The 17,669-nt window shown below is 52.7% G+C and overlaps 8 protein-coding genes across 8 annotated transcripts; 4 read left to right on the forward strand and 4 right to left on the reverse strand.

The window, feature by feature from the left end:
- Positions 1–418: 418 nt before the first annotated feature.
- Positions 419–1,747, reverse strand: B0H65DRAFT_70548 (uncharacterized protein). The gene has a single exon (XM_062831302.1). The coding sequence runs from the start codon at positions 1,337–1,339 to the stop codon at positions 515–517; it is 825 nt and encodes a 274-aa protein (XP_062687570.1). The 5' UTR covers positions 1,340–1,747; the 3' UTR covers positions 419–514.
- B0H65DRAFT_70675 (uncharacterized protein) lies at positions 1,558–2,602 on the reverse strand. The gene is made up of 2 exons (XM_062831303.1): positions 2,212–2,602; positions 1,558–2,136 (listed from the first exon to the last, which is right to left on the reverse strand). The coding sequence occupies exons 1-2, from the start codon at positions 2,515–2,517 to the stop codon at positions 1,777–1,779; spliced, it is 666 nt and encodes a 221-aa protein (XP_062687571.1). The 5' UTR covers positions 2,518–2,602; the 3' UTR covers positions 1,558–1,776.
- A 322-nt stretch (positions 2,603–2,924) lies between these two features.
- B0H65DRAFT_70693 (uncharacterized protein) lies at positions 2,925–4,790 on the reverse strand. Its single transcript, XM_062831304.1, has one exon. It carries the CDS (start codon positions 4,398–4,400, stop codon positions 3,027–3,029), a length of 1,374 nt encoding a protein of 457 aa, XP_062687572.1. The 5' UTR covers positions 4,401–4,790; the 3' UTR covers positions 2,925–3,026.
- Positions 4,791–6,347: 1,557 nt separating this feature from the next.
- B0H65DRAFT_439348 (uncharacterized protein) lies at positions 6,348–8,368 on the forward strand (the record flags this gene model as incomplete). The annotated part of the gene is made up of 2 exons (XM_062825409.1): positions 6,348–6,656; positions 6,737–8,368. The coding sequence occupies 2 exons, from the start codon at positions 6,348–6,350 to the stop codon at positions 8,366–8,368; spliced, it is 1,941 nt and encodes a 646-aa protein (XP_062687573.1).
- Positions 8,369–9,543: 1,175 nt separating this feature from the next.
- B0H65DRAFT_565524 (uncharacterized protein) lies at positions 9,544–13,065 on the reverse strand. Its single transcript, XM_062830287.1, has 2 exons — positions 10,540–13,065; positions 9,544–10,481 (listed from the first exon to the last, which is right to left on the reverse strand). Exons 1-2 carry the CDS (start codon positions 13,057–13,059, stop codon positions 9,951–9,953), a joined length of 3,051 nt encoding a protein of 1,016 aa, XP_062687574.1. The 5' UTR covers positions 13,060–13,065; the 3' UTR covers positions 9,544–9,950.
- Positions 13,066–13,894: 829 nt separating this feature from the next.
- B0H65DRAFT_513724 (optic atrophy 3 protein-domain-containing protein) lies at positions 13,895–14,924 on the forward strand (the record flags this gene model as incomplete). Its single annotated transcript, XM_062828635.1, has 2 exons — positions 13,895–14,199; positions 14,262–14,924. Exons 1-2 carry the CDS (start codon positions 14,131–14,133, stop codon positions 14,922–14,924), a joined length of 732 nt encoding a protein of 243 aa, XP_062687575.1. The 5' UTR covers positions 13,895–14,130.
- A 228-nt stretch (positions 14,925–15,152) lies between these two features.
- Positions 15,153–16,575, forward strand: B0H65DRAFT_70725 (uncharacterized protein). Its single transcript, XM_062831305.1, has one exon. The coding sequence runs from the start codon at positions 15,382–15,384 to the stop codon at positions 16,237–16,239; it is 858 nt and encodes a 285-aa protein (XP_062687576.1). The 5' UTR covers positions 15,153–15,381; the 3' UTR covers positions 16,240–16,575.
- B0H65DRAFT_454293 (uncharacterized protein) lies at positions 15,955–17,259 on the forward strand. The gene is made up of 2 exons (XM_062826188.1): positions 15,955–16,565; positions 16,671–17,259. Exons 1-2 carry the CDS (start codon positions 16,273–16,275, stop codon positions 17,110–17,112), a joined length of 735 nt encoding a protein of 244 aa, XP_062687577.1. The 5' UTR covers positions 15,955–16,272; the 3' UTR covers positions 17,113–17,259.
- Positions 17,260–17,669: the final 410 nt, after the last annotated feature.

A 17,669-nucleotide genomic window follows, 5' to 3' on the forward strand; every position in this document is an offset into this window, starting at 1 on the left:
GATGACAGGAACTAGATGGGATGAAATACCAGGCGGTCACACAAGATCTGGAAGTTGCTGGCACGTGCCATCACAGAGGCCAAAGAATTGGGAAAGTACTTGATTCCTAAAAGGGGACAAGACCAGTGAAAAAGCCGGGAGGGCCTGCATTATATACACGTTCTCTCGTGGCCGACCCAACTCCCAATCGGCCAGCAAGCTTGTTCCTGGCGATGGCTTCCTTCCTCTTGGTGATGATGGCCTCCTTCTCATGATGGGGAGCGCCTTCCTTACCTGTTGGCCACTTCCCTGCATCTCGATCAGGTGGGTGTTGGGCATGCATCCCTCGGTCCCGACAATGTACAGAACAGATTCTTCCAAAAGTGCACAGCAATTTCTGAATGGCTTCATCTTCGCACCTCACATTTCGCACCTATATCGAGGTCCTTTGCTCAACCCTAACCCTCACATCTCCGGGCACCCCAGTCCTCACCACCACGACGACCACCTCAGTTTCACCCAATGCGCCTATGTATCACCACGGCACTTCACCCTCCTTATCCCTAAACGTCCCCGTCGGCCCCCCTTCCTCCTGCACAACCCTCACCACAATCTCCGCCGCTTCCCAGGGCTCTTGCGTCCCCTTAAAATCATTCAACCCCGTCTTCGTATATCCCGGACAAACCGCATTGACCTTCCACTTCTCCCCTCCTCCCTCCTTGGCATGTCCCAATCTCCACGCCAGATGCTTTGCGTACATGTTCAACGCCGCCTTGCTGGCGCTATACTCGGTGTAATGCCTCGTGACGTAATCCAAGTCGAAGTTACGGCTGTTGGCTTCGTTGAAGGTGTAGTTTATGGAACCTAGTTTTGAGCTGACGAAGACGATCTTCCTCTCTGGCTTTGGGGATGCGGATAGTAAGGGGAGGAGTTTGTCGGTTAGGAGAGCGGGACCGATGAGGTTCGTGTCGAAGACGGAATGCCACTCCCCTCTTTCTATCTCTGGCGCGTGTGGGTCTGCGACGTGTGTGAAGAGAGAAGAAGAGGCGATGGCGGCGTTGTGGACTAGGATGTCTAGGTGGCCGTGTTTGGCGGATATTTGGGCGGCGGCGGCGGAGATGGAGGTGTCGGAGGTTAGGTCGAGAGTCAGGGGTTCGAGGGTGGTGGAGGCGTGGAGGTTGGGGAGGGAGCGCAGGGTGGTGATGGCGGACTCGACGGAGGAGAGGCGGCGGCCGGAGAGGATGATGTGGTAGCTTTTGTCGAGGGAGGTGCTGAGGTGCTTGGCGATTTCGAAGCCGATGCCGCGGTTGGCACCGGTGATGAGGACGATGGTTTTGGAGTCGGGGGCGGTGGTGGCCATGATGAGAGGTTTTGCTGTGCGCCGGCTGGGAAATGCTTGATTGTTGACGGGGAGTTGAAGAGGTCGTTGTTAACGATGTGTCCTCGGGTGTTGCTGTTTTTGTCGTCGTCTCTGGTTCTGTTCGTCTGAACATCGTGAGCTCTTTATACCATGCCACACGTCATGGTGACGTAGCCGCGGCCGTCTCGTGAACCATTTCAGAGCTGCCAACCCAGCCCTGATATTCGTCCCGATCATGTCGATGGAACGGCTGTATGGTAATCGCCGAAGTTTGACGGGGTTAACTCCGGTCATCAATCACCTGTTTTGGTGGTGTTGAGTACCTTCCTGGAGATAAGCCCTCCATAAGCGTAAACTCCGCCATCGACCAAGGTCGACGACAAAGTAAGCCCAACAGCCCTCAATCTTTGTAGACAGGTTCTTCACCCGTAACCTCCTCAGACCAATTCAGCATCACCCCTCTCCACCAGTCCCTTCGCATCTGACCACCTCAAAATAACGATATCCCCCTCTTTGCCCGTGAGCACACCATCGACGTCGACTCCGTGACACTCAATCTCCGCGTCCTTCAACAGGCGAATGAACACAGCCGAGTCGAGGTCAGGATTGTCAATCATGCTTATATTCCCCGCCGTGTCGTTCAAGTTCTGCATCGCTGGGGGGAACGTTCCCAGGAAGGAGTTAAGATAGTGGTTGTGCAACAAAAGCTGGTGTCTTCGCGCGTAAGCCTCTTCGATTTGCGACATGCGTGTTCGGAGATTGTCGTTCGAGATGTAGTGGAGGAGGTGTTTGTCGATCTGTTCGCAACATTCCTGTCAACAATTGCCCCTATTCGTCTGTAAGCAGAGATGAAGATATCGGGCGTGCCATACCTTCGCAATCCTCGTCCTCAAAAACGACCTGACCAGATACTTATATCTCTCCAACTCCGTCTGAATAACAATCAGCGCGAAATTGGTCTTGGGATCCATGTCGCCCGTCATCTCCTCCACTTTCTCTATTTGCCGCTTGATCTTGTCGTTGATGCGCTCGAACAGGCCATTGGAGGGCCAGGGAAGTAGTTCGGGTGTAGAGCGCTCGGCGACCCAGGCGCGCGTCAGGTCTTGCAGGTCGCGCGTTTCTTGCGGGATCTGGTGCGAGACGGGGTCGACTTCGCGGAGGATGTCGTCGATGTCCATTATGGCTTGTTGATTGATTGGGAATTAGAGTGAATCGGGTTGTGTGGTGGGCGCAATGGGTGGTTGAAGAGGGAGAAGGGAGGGAGGGGGAGGGGAGAAAGTTGTCGCATTTTTCGTGACGGGATTTGATCTCGACTTCACAGCCCACAAGGTCAGGCCTCGAACGCGGGGCGGGGCAGATCCCACCCCGGATTTTTAGGGGCTCGGCGGGCTGCTACGGCGATCCAGTGGAGCGGTTCATCCCGCTTTTAGTGACGTCGATGCCCGCTGCGTCCCCTAACCTTAACAGTGCAGGGGTCTCATAGGGGTGCCCCTGAAATTCATGTAAACATCACGGCGAGCATGCCCGGGAATGTGGTCGGAGTCTGGGTCTTTAGACTGAATGATTGTTACATGTGGTATTATCATTGGGGTAGCAACTGGATTAACTATAGCCGCCTCTGCATTTCAAGTGTTGCCCCTTCCTTGCCCTCCGTTCCGCTCCTAATCAAATCATGTCTATGCTCTCATCAGAGTGTGTTGGCGCCAGAGTCATTGTGTTCGTGAAGACTGAGGATTTTCTGACCCCAGTCCGAATCTGAGGCTCTTCGGGAGAACATCAGCTTGTACATGAGAGCCGGGTTGGGAGGTGGATCGCCCGGCGACATCTCACCAGCGCTAGTTGATGTTGGTGTAAGCACTGTTGTGCCGTCGGATGATGACTCCTCCTTTGTCTCGACCTCCAAGGCCGAGTCCGATGTTGAGGCATCAGCATCATCAATGTTCTTTTGAAGGATTTCCTCAGCGCCGTGTACTGTCTTCTGGTCCGCGCGTCCTGTATTCTCGATCTTTTGCCTGTTTTTCCTCCTTTGGGCCAGGGACGATCCTTCAAGTTTGCCAAGGTCGGGGATAGGCTTGAAAGGACACACCGGGATCGAGTCCAGACCAATCACTACCTCTGTAAACGGTCTCCCCTTGAGTCTTGCTGCTCTCGAATTATCGTCCGCGTTGTCGTCGGCTTCATCTCGTTCTCGATCTGGCTGTTTGCCATTGTTATAGCGCTTCTCGTCCTTGACAGATGCGTTTTTGACAACCTCAATTTCATCATCTGTCCAACTCTCTTTCGATATAACGTTGTCCTCTTCCTCCTTGTTCTTGTCATGTAGACATTTTCCCTCCGTGGCCGCGGCTTCTTCGTCCAATTTGCCCATATCATCCACTTTGTCCCCTTGCTTTCCTGGTCTTTCATCCGTTATTTTCGTATCGTCCACGTCCCTGGGTTGCTTGATCTTCACCCGTCTTGTCGTCCCAGTCGGCAGTCCTGTGCCTTTTCCACTCGCCATCCGCTCACAGTCCCCTAACCGCCGCCTCAAGAACCATTCAACTGAGTGACGGCCATGGCCACTCTTTGCGAATCTCTCTAATGCCTTCCTTAGCATTGAATCCCATTTGGCGACTTCTTTTGGGCCTCCTTCGCCCTCGGTTTTATTGTATGATGGCTGTGTGGCAAGAGGCTGCGGCGCGGTGGACGACGAGCGTGACGAAAGGCCTGTTCTCAAAGACGAAAAGTCTTCCCTGGAGCGGTATATCGTGCAGGCGCGGTTGTGAGGGTAGTAGAGGGTGATCTCGTATAGAGGAGACTCGTCTTCTTGGCTCCTGGACTTTGACCTGCGTTTAGATTTCCGTTTCTGTCTGTCTTTGTCCTGAGCCTGTGAATCGGAGTCTGGCCTGGGCTTGTGCTGAGCTCGAACTCGAGTGGCTATTGGTAACGTTCGGGTCCCATTGTAACTGTTGTGATTCTTTTGAGTGTGTAGTTGAGGCTTGAATCTTGTCTCAGACTGAGATTCCGATGTCTTGGAGGTTCCTCCCTCCAGGTCGGGTGAGAACATCAGTGGGACCAGCATGTTGCTTCTCGCGTAGTCTGTGATTGTTGGTGATGAGAGGTGAGGGATATCTCAGGATAGATATTTGAGGTGATCGAATCGGGGATTAAGATTAGAACATGGGATTGGTTTCCAATAATAAGCTCGCTTGATAGAAGCGAAAAGAGTTGAGAAGGAAAAGAAAGAAAACAAACCACACCGCAGCCGCGATGATATAACCCACGCTGATGCGGAATGTGGATATCACATGTGTCCCACTGTATGCAAAACTAGTGATCAACTAGTTTCGGGACTTGGAAACCAGATCTATCCCGTCATGTGTACTGGAACAGGACCTCATTCCAACCGGGGAATGGTTACGGGACGTGCTGCTGGCAACACAGGCGGTATCAAGAGCAAACCGTAAGGTCGCACAACAGGCGGTTCAGGTGGCTCAACAAAGAAGGTGCCTCGCAAGGCTGATTGGACTGGCGAACCAGGAGCCGACAACGGGGACGGTTTGGCACGGTAGAGCTGACATTCTCACCTGAAACGGACTATTTGGCTAGACCGGCGCTGACTATGCACCATGAGGATCACTGTGATTTGTAGAGTCAGAGACCGATGATACCGCCTTTTCCCGCCATTCATTAGATTGGGCATTGGTCAAAAGGGCATTTTGGGGTCGAGGTTGGTATGCCTAACAGGCCAGTCGGTGCCCGGTGGTGGGAGATGATGTTGTCAAGTGGAAAAGTGTCGAGTTGTCAACAGCCGAGCTTTGGTTATTACGGGTCAGGGTTGATAGTCCATGGTTGACGCGGATTCATCTCGGTAAAGGGTCCGTGAGATATACCGAGGGTTGTGGATGTGTATATAAACTGCCGTGAATCACAAGGTGGTATCGACATGTTCTCGATTTGTGCTCAACTTGTGATGTTGAAGTTGAAATAAAAGAGAGAAAATGACGGCAAGTGGCAGTAGACCACACCGACAAAATCGGGTATAGCGTGTTTCTGCTCCAAACCCTAACCCCTGCCCTTCTGAAACGCAACGGTTGCAGTTTAATGCGACTTGACCACATGGAGCCGTGCAACCCCGCACCTCTTGTTTGAGGGCTGGTACGTACCACTAGCAGTCTGGTTGCCCGGCTCCCTTGTGAATGCTAACACAAGCCCGACTTTGTTTGTCACAAGATCTGTTGGACATAATCACCGACTTCGACATAGCTTGTTCGACGTTTATCGGTGTACTGAAGTTCAAAGAGCAACAGACTTAACAGAGGTCAAATTGCCCTCCGTTTGAGCGTTGCTAGGGCGTCCAATCGATAAACCTTCTGCGCTAATGCAGCACGAGAGCTCACAAGCATGTCGACTGTGCCTGCGTGATCACCAGCAGATGCGAATTGGGAGATAGGATTCTGATTGGAAAGATTTCCAAATCGTGGTCAACATGGAGGCAGCTTTAGTCCTCAACACCACAGATCTGCAGATAACCTACTCCATGATTTCTTCCCAGAGATTGCCGAATTCAACTTTTTATTAATAAATAGTCGTGAAAGAGCAGACGGTGTTGTCTGCGCCTTCTTCGGGCCCAAGGGAGCGAGAGTGGAAAGTGGACTGCAATGGTGGACCCCTTCCCCATGCAAGCAATCCCTGCCAACTTTGCTTGCCCTCTTTCCATGCGTCAGTCCTTCACTTCCTTCACTTCCACCTGCCCCAACAGCTCCAGCTTTATTTTCCTGTTTTCACTTTCTCCCTTTGATTGATCTCGGAGCTCTTCAACTTCTTGTTGACATTTGTGAAAATTCCCATTTTCCCCTCTCTCTCGACAAACAGCTTTTGAACAAGGTCTTGGTTTTCTTGGCCAGCTTTTGTTATCCACCCCCGCCTTAAGATACTATCACAGCTATCTTTGCGCATCGCATCGGATTAGAACATCGTCGCCTTGTCATCCTTTCTTCAGCAAGACTCAACATCGCCAACTGCAGCCATGTCATTGCAGGACGTATACAAGAGGTTCCTTGGTTCGCCAAGCGCCGCTGCGCTCTCGGACGACGCCTCCCTACACTACATCACAACCACCACCAGCGTTGCCGGCGCATCCAATATCACCAAGCATCTCTCTACCGTCGCCAGCCAGGTGAAGAAGGAGAAGGAGAACGTTCTCTATGCCATCGAAGGCCAAGATGCCCTCGCTCTAGAGGTCAACACCTCCCTCGAATTCCTCATTGATGGAGGCCCCTATCTCCCTGGTCTGGATGACAATTACGTCGCCGATCGCAAGGTCAACTTTACTATTGTGAGTTGCCAAAGCTTCCCCTCCCAAGTTACCCCTCCCTCCATGAAACCCAGCCAAGTTCTAACCCCCGCGCTTGACAGTTCCACATCGTGACGTTCAACAGCGACGGCAAGATCACACAGATCCGACAAAGCTGGGACCAAGGCTCGCTTCTTAGGCAAATTGAGGTTATTGGCAGGTCCGGTCGCAACTGGCCAATTCGCGACAGCAAAGATCAGATCAACCTGATCAACAGATGCATCAAGGAAGGCGGCACTCCCGCTACCGACAACCAAGGCTCCACGAGCACCCGTCCCAAGGCTACCAACGCCATGCGTGATCCTCATGCGTCGCTTTCTCTGTTCGCTCCTCGCGAAGAGGTCGCAACCCCACCAGAGCCCGTTGTCTCTCCCAAGGCTGGTTCCGCGAGGCACTTCCAGCCCATCCGTCTCTTCGAGACTGACGAGAATATGCCCGAAATTCCCGATACACCCCAGTCGATCCATTCTGTTCAACGCAAGGTGAAGCCCGATCCGACAAAGTACAAGCACTTCGACTTTGCCGACGGTTCCGATCCCGCCGACGCACCCCAGCCTGGTGTTCCCTTCGACAAGAAGCCCAAGACCAAGCATGACAGCCAGTGGTCTTTCGACGACTTTAACTCCCCCGAGAGGCCAGCTCCTACCCGTACCATTGTCAAGAGTTTCCTTAGCAGCGTTGACGACGAAGACCACCAAGGCCCTTCGACTCCGCAAAACAAGGCATCGCGTAAGCTGCGCCGTGATGATGCGACTCACTTCAATGTTGGCAACGACGGCCCATCTCCCGAGGTTCAGAAGAACAACCGCGGCGCTGGCACGAACGCAGCCTCTCACTTGTATGACGACGACCTTATGAAGGCTGATGGTAGTGCGCCATCGCCGGTCCAGAGAAACAACCGCGGCGCTGGTACGAACGCAGCCTCTCACTTGTATGACGACGACCTTATGAAGGCTGATGGTAGTGCGCCATCGCCGGTCCAGAGAAACAACCGCGGCGCTGGCACGAACGCAGCCTCCCATTTGTATGACGATGACCTCATGAAGGCTGACGGTAGTGCGCCATCCCCGGACCAGAGAAACAACCGCGGCGCTGGCACGAACGCAGCCTCCCATTTGTATGACGATGACCTCATGAAGGCTGACGGTAGTGCACCATCCCCGGACCAGATAAACAAGCGCGGCGCTGGCTCAAATGCAGGCTCCCACTTGTATGACGACAACCTCATTAAGGCTGATGGTAGTGCGCCATCGCCTGCCCCCCGTGCGCTAAGCAACATCACCAACGCCAAGAACAGGGAGAAACACTTTGAGCCTCACTTTGAGATCTCTGATGAATCGCCCCAGGCTGAGAAGGGTGCCAACGGTCGCTCCAAGGCCATCGAGGATCGCCAAGCGGCTCAGCGTGGATTGGAAAGTCACTGGTCGATGGAAAACGAATCGCCTGTACAAAGAAAGGTGAATTCGAACACCGGAATCACCATTGCAGGTGATGGTATGGGTAGCCGAAAGGGATTCGAGGCCAGCACCGCTGTCAACAAGGGCATCACTATTGCCGGAGATGGCATGGGCGGCAAGAAGGGAACGCAGCGGAACTGGCTTACTGAGGAGGAGGAACCTCAGGACCTACACCTCCAAAACCGAAATCCCGGCAAGAGGCAGACCCAAAAGTCTGATAACTTTTGGGACTTCTAAGTTGTGCCGTTAACGGGAAGAGTGGGAACTTGTGGGTCTTTGTTTGGTATACTGTCGTCATCTTGTTTTCTCGCACTTGATATCAGCTGCTGTTTGTTCTCGTTTTCCACTTTTTTAAGGAGGGGGGTGTCAACCACTGCTCCTGGACCCACGTTTGGAGAAACAGGACGTTTGAGTAACAGAGCCATAGTGGACAAGAAAATAGGTCCTTAGCTTTGTAGGAAGTTCGTTCAAAAGGAGGAGGAAAGTTGTCTCACTTCGAGTTTTCTGGTTTGTGGTAGACCTTGGCTTTACAAATACCAATACGAGAATGAGAAAGATGGAACAGATATGGACGATACGCATGTACATGACTACTCTGCTCTAGTCTAGTAGGCAAATACATAAAAATACAGAACCATGGTGTCTTAAAGTTGACCTAATCCTCTCTACCTAATCCTCTCTACTCTTATGGTGGACATCGATTGTCATGCACAAATCGATAAACGTATCGTGGCCTGGAATAGTTTTGTTCCTTGTGACAAGACATGTCATCAGGTTTAAACCTAGGAATAGAAGAGGGGGAGGGGGTCGAACGCCATGAAGAACGGGGATCAAGTATAGCATAGGTAGTGTTAAGATCAGGATAAATAGTGAAAAAAAAAAAAAAAAATCTGAAAAAACCATCAATGTAGTTCTTCCTATCGTGTTTCCTCTATCTGTTGGTATCACCTGATTTATTCCTGGTGTGCTTACTCCTGCGTGCGGCCAAAAAGAGAGAAGAAGCCAGAGATACCTAGGCATTAAAGAACCAGGAAGCTATTCAGGAAGTTAGTTCAATGAAAGAAACTAGTCCTGCGTGCTTGCCTTTTTCTTACTTGCTGTGTCTTTTTTTTTTTTTTTTTTTTGTGGCTTTCCGTATTCATGGATGGGCATTATAGGCAGAGGTCGGCTACCTTACCCCTGATTGAGTGTGCTGCGTTCATTGAGATGATGATGATGAGATAAGGATAATAGTGATGGCAAGCAATGAAGGAGTCAAAAACGCCCAAGGAATGAAGAGATTCTAATACTTTTTGTTGGGCTCAAAGGTGAAAAGACACTTCACCACCGCTTCACTTGTTGGCTATGGCTATCATCACATTCCACCGAAGCTTCAGTCACTCTTCACTCTTGACCATTGCATTGTTCATTACCTACTTCTCAAGAAAGAAAAGAGCTGGGAGAAAGAGTTGAATAAATCATGATATGTACATCGTACCTTTCTACAAACACTCGAAGATTCAGACAGGCTCACAGGCCCAACGCTGACTTCCTTACGCGATGCCACTTCCATACCACCAACCAGTAGTCCGGTACAAGCTATTCCGACAATGAAACCTCCGCCCATACCTAGAACTAGATAGTGATAGGAAAAGAAGAAGAGAAAAAAACAACGCCTCCCTATAAAAGTAAAGATACGCCCAATGAAATGCGGCATGCATGAATTCATACGTACGTCGCGTCGTCGTGGGTATAATGCCATCTCCTTATTTCCCCTTGAACACATAAGCCACCCTCCTCCTCCTCTCTCACCATCACCCTTTACCCCCTATTATGCGCTTCACCTCTTCCTCGCAGTCTCATCAACCTCCTCCCCCAACTCTTCAGGCCTCCTCGGATCCACATACGCACTCAACCTCGAATCACCCCACCTCGCTCCAATCGTAACCCAAACATGCTTCATCGGGCCCGTAACATTCCTCGTCTCCCTGCATCCCGTCCACCTCATCCTTTTCTCCCTGGACATGTCACTGTTTCCGAGACCTCCGTTGGCCGACCACTCCCGTATCACGTCACGGATGAACGTGATCTTCTCGCGGAAGTGGTTAGCGGCAGGGATGTTCTGCAACGAAGCGGGGATTTCGGGGCGACGACGGGAGGTAGAGGTACTGGTAATGGTGGAGCGGGAAGGGGAGGAGAAGTTGAGGAGGGTCTGTAGGGGGTAGGAGAGGACGGAACGCTCGTCGAGAGCAGATTCGGAGAGGGAGCCAGTTATGGAGAGGTGGGTGGCGGCGGACTCGGGGAGGTGCCAGAAGTGGCAGAATGTGCCGGTGGAGTCGAGGACAATTTTGGTGTGGTCGGGGAAGTTGAACTGTACGGAGTTTTGTTAGCTGGGTTTGAGCAAAGGAAGAAAGAATAGGGTAACGTACCTGGAAATGACCATCGCAAAACATCCAGCAACCAACGTCACCAAACCTCTGGTAAAAGGTCACAACATCACTTGGCGCAACCGTCGGGTCCGTGATAGTTGGCATCCGAATTGGCGCATCATCCTGGTTGTCCGACTCTCGACCATACTGAATCATGTAGTTGGCAAACTTCTTCCATAACACAATGCGCTCCCTCTTGCGGTGATCGTAGATATCCTTGCCCGCCGTAAGCTTACCCGTAGTGCCATCGGGGTTGACCGGGATATGGAAGTTCTGGGGCGAGACACGAACACGGTTGATGCCGTCCTCGCCGTTGTTTTCGTAGAAGTATACGCCCTCATTTTGGGGCAGGATTTGGTGCCTGTCTGGGTACCTAGGATCGTCTCTGCGCTGGCAATGACGTTCAGCACCATGAACAAGCACACAAGCAGGTGGTAGCAAACCGTTTCGACTACCTTCCTGGGTAGGGATACTGCGGAGAATGCAGCCGACACTGCCGTCGTTCAAGATATAGCCCAGACCAAACTTGTTGGTGTAGTCAACCCACTTGACAACAATGTGAGGAGGCGATGGGGTCTTGTCCCTGGAGGACACAAGAGCCATTGAGCGAGCGTTGAGCGCTCTTTCCAGCTCTGCTTGTAGCCTGCGCAACCTCTCGAGAACAATGTCGGGCTGCGTCCCTGGTACTGCCTCTTGATACTCGGCTGGACTGAAGAGACTCAGCTTGTCTTCCTGTGGCTTTTGCGTTGTCGAGGTCGGCGCACTCCTCTGGGCAGGAGCGGGCTCCTCAGTTGGCAACGCTGTCGCCTGGCTTCTGGTTGTTGGGTAGCTGCGAGAGCTACGAGTTGTCGGTCGGATTGGCTGAGATCCTAGTGGATCAGCACTCTCTGGCACTTCCCGCCTGCTAGAGCGGGTGCGAACCGAGGTAGAGCTAGCACTTCGGAGAGCCGGCTCTGGAACCGTTTGCGACCTGACTGTAGCGAGAGGCCTGCCTTGGGCCCTTTGTTGAGCCGCAAAGCTCTGAGGTGGTGCACGGAGAAGTCCTGTGGTGCCCCTGTTGGCGATGCTCGCCTGGGCGAGACTGTTGCTCAGGTCATCCACAACCGGCTTTTGAGGTTGTGAATGTATTACTCCCTCCATTCTGCTTCCGCCTATGTCCGCCAGCGGAACGCGTTTCTGCGGTTGTTGTGACGATGTCACCTTGGAGGCTTGCTGTTCGGCTTGCTGCTGCTGTAATAGACGAGCCCGACGTCTTGCCTCGGTCTTGATCTCGTCATAGGGCCTGTAGACGATACCCTCGGCGAGCGGAATAACAGGGGTAAGGCCGTTTGCCTCCTCCTCTGCCATCTCTCGCCAAATGTTCTTGAAGACAAACTGCTGCGTGCACCATGGACCAACACTGCACTCCTTGCACATCTCTTGCACATTGCGGAGGTTGTCTGCTTCCGCTCGGGGACCGGACAGAGGATCGTAGAAGGCAGGGTTCTGTGGTGGGGACTCTCGGAGTCTGGACGAAATGTCGGAAGGGACGGGCATGTAGCCAGAGGTAAAAAAGGGATGAGAGACAATAGTGTCAGGATCCGGTCTCATATCTGCGTCTTGCAGCATGCTTGCAACAAGATCCTTAGCCTCCAGGCTGTAGAACTTTTGTGTGGCGTCGGGCGATGGCCATTCGTAGTCACGTTCTCTCGCGCGGCGGTAGATTTCGTCGGTCGTCGAAGACTGGAAAGGTGGTTTCGAGGTGAGCATGGCATAGACGATGATACCCAGACTCCAAATGTCCACCATGTGGTCATGGCCCTTCTTTCCCTTCTCGAGAATCTCCGGCGCAATGTAGTTGGGTGTTCCGCATAGTGTCGTCCTCCTCATAATCTGCATGTCCTTGCCGGTCAGGAGCAAGGCAGCCAAACCAAAGTCTCCGATCTTGGCGTTCATGTACTTGTCGAGGAAGATGTTGCCCATCTTGAGGTCGCGATGAATGATACCCTTGGCGTGCATGTACTTGATGGCGCCGGAAATCTGTACGGTGTAGAAGCGCACTTCTGGTTCTGTAAGACCCTTACGGCGCTTGACCATGTCCATCAGAGAGCCATTGGAGCACAGTTCGAGAACAAGATATGTGCAGTTTTCGAATGTAAAGGCGCGGTGGAACTGGACGATGTTGGGGTGTCGCATTTTGGAGTGGATCTGGAGTTCGGTCTGGAATTTCTGTTCCATCTTGGAGGCCATCTGGGCCTTGACAATCTTGAGGGCATATCGCTTGGAGCTTCCGATCAGCTTGCCGTCGTAGCAGATAGCGAAGCCGCCCTTTCCTAGTGGCTTGCCGACCTGGTAGATGGCGCCCTCTTTGCGATCGGAGCTGGGGGGTTCGTTGACATGGTTCGGCGGCGGCGGCGGGTGGTCTTTGTCCTTGGAAGCCTTAAGCCCAGCAGCTGCCTTGGACTTTAGCTCATGGGCTCTCGGTCTCGCCTGGGCGTTAACATCTCTAGGGGATAGGGCGTCCATACCGACACCTCTCATTCCCACGACTTTCTCGAGCGCGTCGAGGATAACAGGTTGGGTATTATTAGGAAGTCGTCGAGGTCGACGTCGGTGTCGTTGGTCGGGAGTCTCGTCTTGTTGGTCGGGTCATTCAATGCCGTGAATTATCTGAAGGTCTAAGGAGTGGAGATTCCACTTGGTTAGAGACAAAGTAAACAAAGCAAGGGGGCGTGCAGAGTGGGGATTGAACGGTGGCTGGCAAGGTGGAAGGGAAGAGGACAAGGAAGAGGGACAGACGACAGCGCCAATTGCTTGGAAGAAGCAAAAACTCACAGTGGGACTAGTAATCGTCAAGCACTGCTCGGCGACCTGGGATCCGACGTAGAGGTGAGCCAGGCAGTATCATGAAGATAATCGTCGACTGATGATGGTGTAGCGCGGATTGACTCGAGTGCGCGCTGGGGGGTCGGAGAAATAATTGGTGAAAGACAACGAAGGTCGGTAAATAATCCACTTCCGAGACGGCGCGCAAGGTCAAACGCAAACTGAACCCAGGACGGCGAAGAGTTGCCAAGGTGGAGAGGTCAAAGGAAGGTGAAGCGTGGGAAAGAAGCACCCAAGCAGACAGTTGTGTTGAATTGCAAAGTCAAGGACGGAAGTTGCTTTGGAATGAATCCACCGTCCAAATTTGGCAGGCAGACCTTTGTTTGCAAGTCGCCAGGGCAACGGCAGAGTGTTGCGGGGCCCGGGGTCGCTCTCCAGCCCAGCCAAGTCGCCTGCCAAGCCAGCATCGCAGCGCACCCACAGGCGAACCAGGGGGCCTGACTCGTCCGGCTCAGTGGGGTGCGGGTGGGGTGCTGAGCTGGCTGAGCATGACGGAAGCTCTGGGATCCTGGAATTGTCCGTCATCCGAACTTTTTGTCACATGCGCCTGTAGAAACAACAGTTGCGACCTGAACATTGTTTGCTTTTAGACAACAGCGATCACTTGGCGAACAAGATCTTCCACTCGTTTGCTCCTTGTCCAACCGGAACCTCGGCATCACCTCACCCACCAACAGCAACGACCAGCGGTTTCCCTGGTTACCTCCTTGGCAACACCTCCTCATCATGGTCGTCTCCCTGCCTCTCTTTAAGCTTGCCGCCCTCTTTGTGCGGCATATCTCCAAATATGGCGCCGTATGTCTCTCCCTCTCTTCCCCTCCCCTTCTCCTCGGCATAACTAACATGCCTTTTCACAGAACCACATCAAACACCAAGCCCATGAACACCCTCGATTCCGCGCCTTCGCTGCCAAGTATGGCCAGATGATACACCAACTCAACATGCGCATGTCCGTTCTCGCCCTCCGAAACGCCGACGCCGAACAGCGCGCAAAGGAAGCCAAAGAGAAGGCCGAAGCGCCCACCGTGAAGACGGAAGAGCAAGTGCGCAAAGAGGAGGAACTCAAAGCCAAGTACGGCGTCGTACCAAAGGAGTCGCACCCCGTCAAGCAGCCGCCCAAGAGCATATGGAGGCGCCAGTTCCGGCCCTTGCCCGAACCCAAGGCCGTGGACCTGTTTGCCGATGTGATTGGGGATGTCTTCATCTTGACCATTGCCAGCTCGCTGCTGCTGTACGAGTACTACCGGTCCTCGTCAAAGCCCGATCCGAACGTGCAGAGGATAAAGGATTTGGAGAAGCAGTTGGAGGAGGGAAGGAAGAGGGAGGAGGAGTTCCTCAAGAGGGACGAAGAGAGGCAGGCGAGGCTGCAGGCTATTGAGGATGCGCTGAGAGCGTACAAGGATCCGAAGACGAAGAAGCCTATCTTCCCGCCGCCACCGGCAGGCTCTTCAGATGAGTCGGAGGAGGGCTTTGCCCTTACGAGGGTGTTCTCCGGACTTGCCGGGAAGTTGGGCTTCTAAGTACGACTTATGGATTGGTCATCTTATTGACAGCGAAAGCTCCTTCTGATACCGATCGAACGGTCCTGGTCCCGACCCTCAATGTTGAAGGACGGACCATGAAGAAAGACGTACCATGCGACGCGCAATACGTGTCCAACACTGTATTATACCCGGATCCTCTTGCGCTCCAGGCAACACGGGCAAGCGCAAAGAGTTTGAGGGGCTACTTGTATACACGATCCAAGGGAGGAGCGACGGATAAAAGGGCCTCGGGAACAGTCAGCAGTTTCGCATCACGATAAACAAGGCAGGCACGGCGGACTACAATACAGGAGGAGCATCTTAGACAGCATACCAGATACCTACTTAAAGCTAGACGATACCCTTTTCGTTGAATAACGAACCACACCACTCACCATCTCATCATCTCCCCATCACTTACTATCGCTTTATCTTCCTCTTTTTCTTCCCCACAATGTCTTACGATAGCAAGTTACCAATCATATTAGAGGCAGAGGAGCTTGTCTCGTCAGAGCACTCAGACTCATCCGACCACCCTGTCTCGTCAGAACAGCCCGTCTTGTCAGAACAGCCTGTCTGGCGAACCATCCTGTCCCGTCAGAGCGATGCCTGGCAAAGCATCCTGCCCCGTCAGAGCGAGCAGGTTCATCAGAGCGAGCAGGCGCCTGTCTCGTCAGAACAGCCTGTCTGGCGAAGCATCCTGTCCCGTCAGAGCGATGCCTGGCAAAGCGTCCTGTCCCGTCAGAGCGAGCAGGTTCATCAGACAGAACAGCCCGTCTTGTCCGAACAGCCCGTCTTGTCCGAACAGCCCGTCTTGTCCGAACAGCCTGTCTGGCGAAGCATCCTGTCCCGTCAGAGCGAGCCTTCGTTGTCCAAGTTGAACGTGGAAGCGCCCGAGTTCAAGTTTAACCCCAACAGCACTTTCAAGCAGGTTCATCAGACAGAACAGCCCGTCTTGTCAGAACAGCCCGTCTGGCGAAGCACCCTGTCCCGTCAGAGCGAGCAGGTTCATCAGAGCGAGCAGGCTCATCAGAGCAAGCAAGCTCCTGTAGACCCGGCTATCATCTCGTCCAAGTTGAAGGCACCCCCACAGGAGCAACCTACGCAGACTGTGGCTGACGACAAGAGCTCCGTCCAACCGACTAAGCCATCGTCCGCACCTACCAGTACCACCGCGGACTCAAAGGTTGAGTCTAAGCCGGATGTGAAGACAGCTTATCAGTGGAAGCATGTGTTTGGCTATTACGGTCGAATGAAATCGGAATGGAACGAGGTCATGAAGGAGGTCCTTGATGTCCACGGAGAACGCTAGGAACGTACGTATTCGGTGTATACATTCGTGACCATGACATATATCAATCAACCAGTGGTACTTACGAGCTTCCCAGAGACCGATGCCATATTTCACGACATTGGCCTTCAGATGCCTACCCAAAGCGAATATCGGGTTCTCTCTCTCATGCTACTTTCCGCAGAGGATGTGCTGAAAGGTCGCACACTTCAGCGGATTGAAATTGTCGAACAAGCCTTCCGTACCAAGAGCCACTCCCCCTGCAGGCCGGCAATCATCTTCTGCCTCGAGGATAGCAAAGACGGAAAAAGAAAGGGGATGGACGCCTTCATTGAACTTCAAACCAGGCACGTACTTAGTCCCTGCCCTTTTCCTCCCCTCCAGAACATAGCTTCTTCAGTGAGAGCAACACAAAAGATTAAGACCCCAGCTAATCAACCACTATCCCACAGGCTCATGGACTCAACAGCCTCAGATCTCTCCTCAGTTCCCATCCTCCCCATCGCTCGCTACACCGTCCTTCCGTCCTTGCTCGGCTGGCTTGAGATGTGGGGACTGCCCGCCAAGTTCTTCGACACACTGCCTTTTGAACTCCGGGATGACAAGCCCCCTTGGCCTTGCACGCTCAGCAACAGCAATAACCTCGTCCCGCGTTCGGCTATGTCTAGCAGTATCCTGAATGGTCCGCCTTTTTGTCTCCTCATCGGAAAGAGGGGTTCCAATGCTCGAGGGCTGATCAACGTGGTTATTGCAAAGGCAGGAATGAGGGCGATCCGGAAGACGCCAAGAGAGACGTCCCAAGAGACGGGGCAGGCGGTACAGGAGTATGAGGGACAGGCCAAGGTAGAGAGGGTCGTTGCTTTTTGGCTGAAAGAGTACATTCTTGACCATTGAGCGGAATGATTCCAGGGTTTTCTTTTCACCGACTAGCTTATCACAGAGGTAGACATCTCTTGTACTTGAGAGTTTCGCAAAAGCGTTGATTTAAATAGCTTAGTTTACATTGATACAAAATAAACCGAAGAGAAAGCATGCCATCCAGTTTATTTACTGCTTGTCAGACAATACTCGTCCCGTTTCTCTCTTCACCCATTCTCTACTTACCATCCCATCTTTCGAACCCTCTATGGTTCTTCACCTTTAACTTACAGGCACCTTTCCTCTCCGCCCTCTCCGCCCTCTCCGGCCTATTCCAAACCAAAACAGAAGAAGCCTCCAGTCCGCCATTGATAACCAGATCAACATTTTTCAATCGAATCGTCATCGAATAACCCCCTCTTCTCCCTTCCACACAGCACCAACCCACTCAGCCCAGGCCTCACGTTCACAACCTCTAGACTTTCAGAGCATAATCATCAAACATCAACCCTCAAAGCCAACCCCTCATTCTCCCTCGCTAATTTCTCCACATCCTCTTTGGCGAGGTCAATCATTTTTCGTAAATAAGCAAT

This window comes from Neurospora tetraspora (genome assembly GCF_033439725.1).
Source record: "Neurospora tetraspora strain CBS 560.94 chromosome Unknown B0H65scaffold_1, whole genome shotgun sequence".
Taxonomy (NCBI): domain Eukaryota; kingdom Fungi; phylum Ascomycota; class Sordariomycetes; order Sordariales; family Sordariaceae; genus Neurospora; species Neurospora tetraspora.

Bases quoted from the DNA above. Each gene is read 5' to 3' on its own strand.
- B0H65DRAFT_70548 (XM_062831302.1), bottom strand. From the start codon at position 1,339: ATGGCCACCACCGCCCCCGACTCCAAAACCATCGTCCTCATCACCGGT.
- B0H65DRAFT_70675 (XM_062831303.1), bottom strand. From the start codon at position 2,517: ATGGACATCGACGACATCCTCCGCGAAGTCGACCCCGTCTCGCACCAG. The intron at 2,137-2,211 runs GTATGGCACGCC...TGTTGCGAACAG, and splicing joins TGAGGACGAGGATTGCGAAG to ATCGACAAACACCTCCTCCA.
- B0H65DRAFT_70693 (XM_062831304.1), bottom strand. From the start codon at position 4,400: ATGCTGGTCCCACTGATGTTCTCACCCGACCTGGAGGGAGGAACCTCC.
- B0H65DRAFT_565524 (XM_062830287.1), bottom strand. From the start codon at position 13,059: ATGAGAGGTGTCGGTATGGACGCCCTATCCCCTAGAGATGTTAACGCC. The intron at 10,482-10,539 runs GTACGTTACCCT...AACTCCGTACAG, and splicing joins TTTGCGATGGTCATTTCCAG to TTCAACTTCCCCGACCACAC.
- B0H65DRAFT_70725 (XM_062831305.1), top strand. From the start codon at position 15,382: ATGTCTTACGATAGCAAGTTACCAATCATATTAGAGGCAGAGGAGCTT.
- B0H65DRAFT_454293 (XM_062826188.1), top strand. From the start codon at position 16,273: ATGACATATATCAATCAACCAGTGGTACTTACGAGCTTCCCAGAGACC. The intron at 16,566-16,670 runs GCACGTACTTAG...ACTATCCCACAG, and splicing joins TTCATTGAACTTCAAACCAG to GCTCATGGACTCAACAGCCT.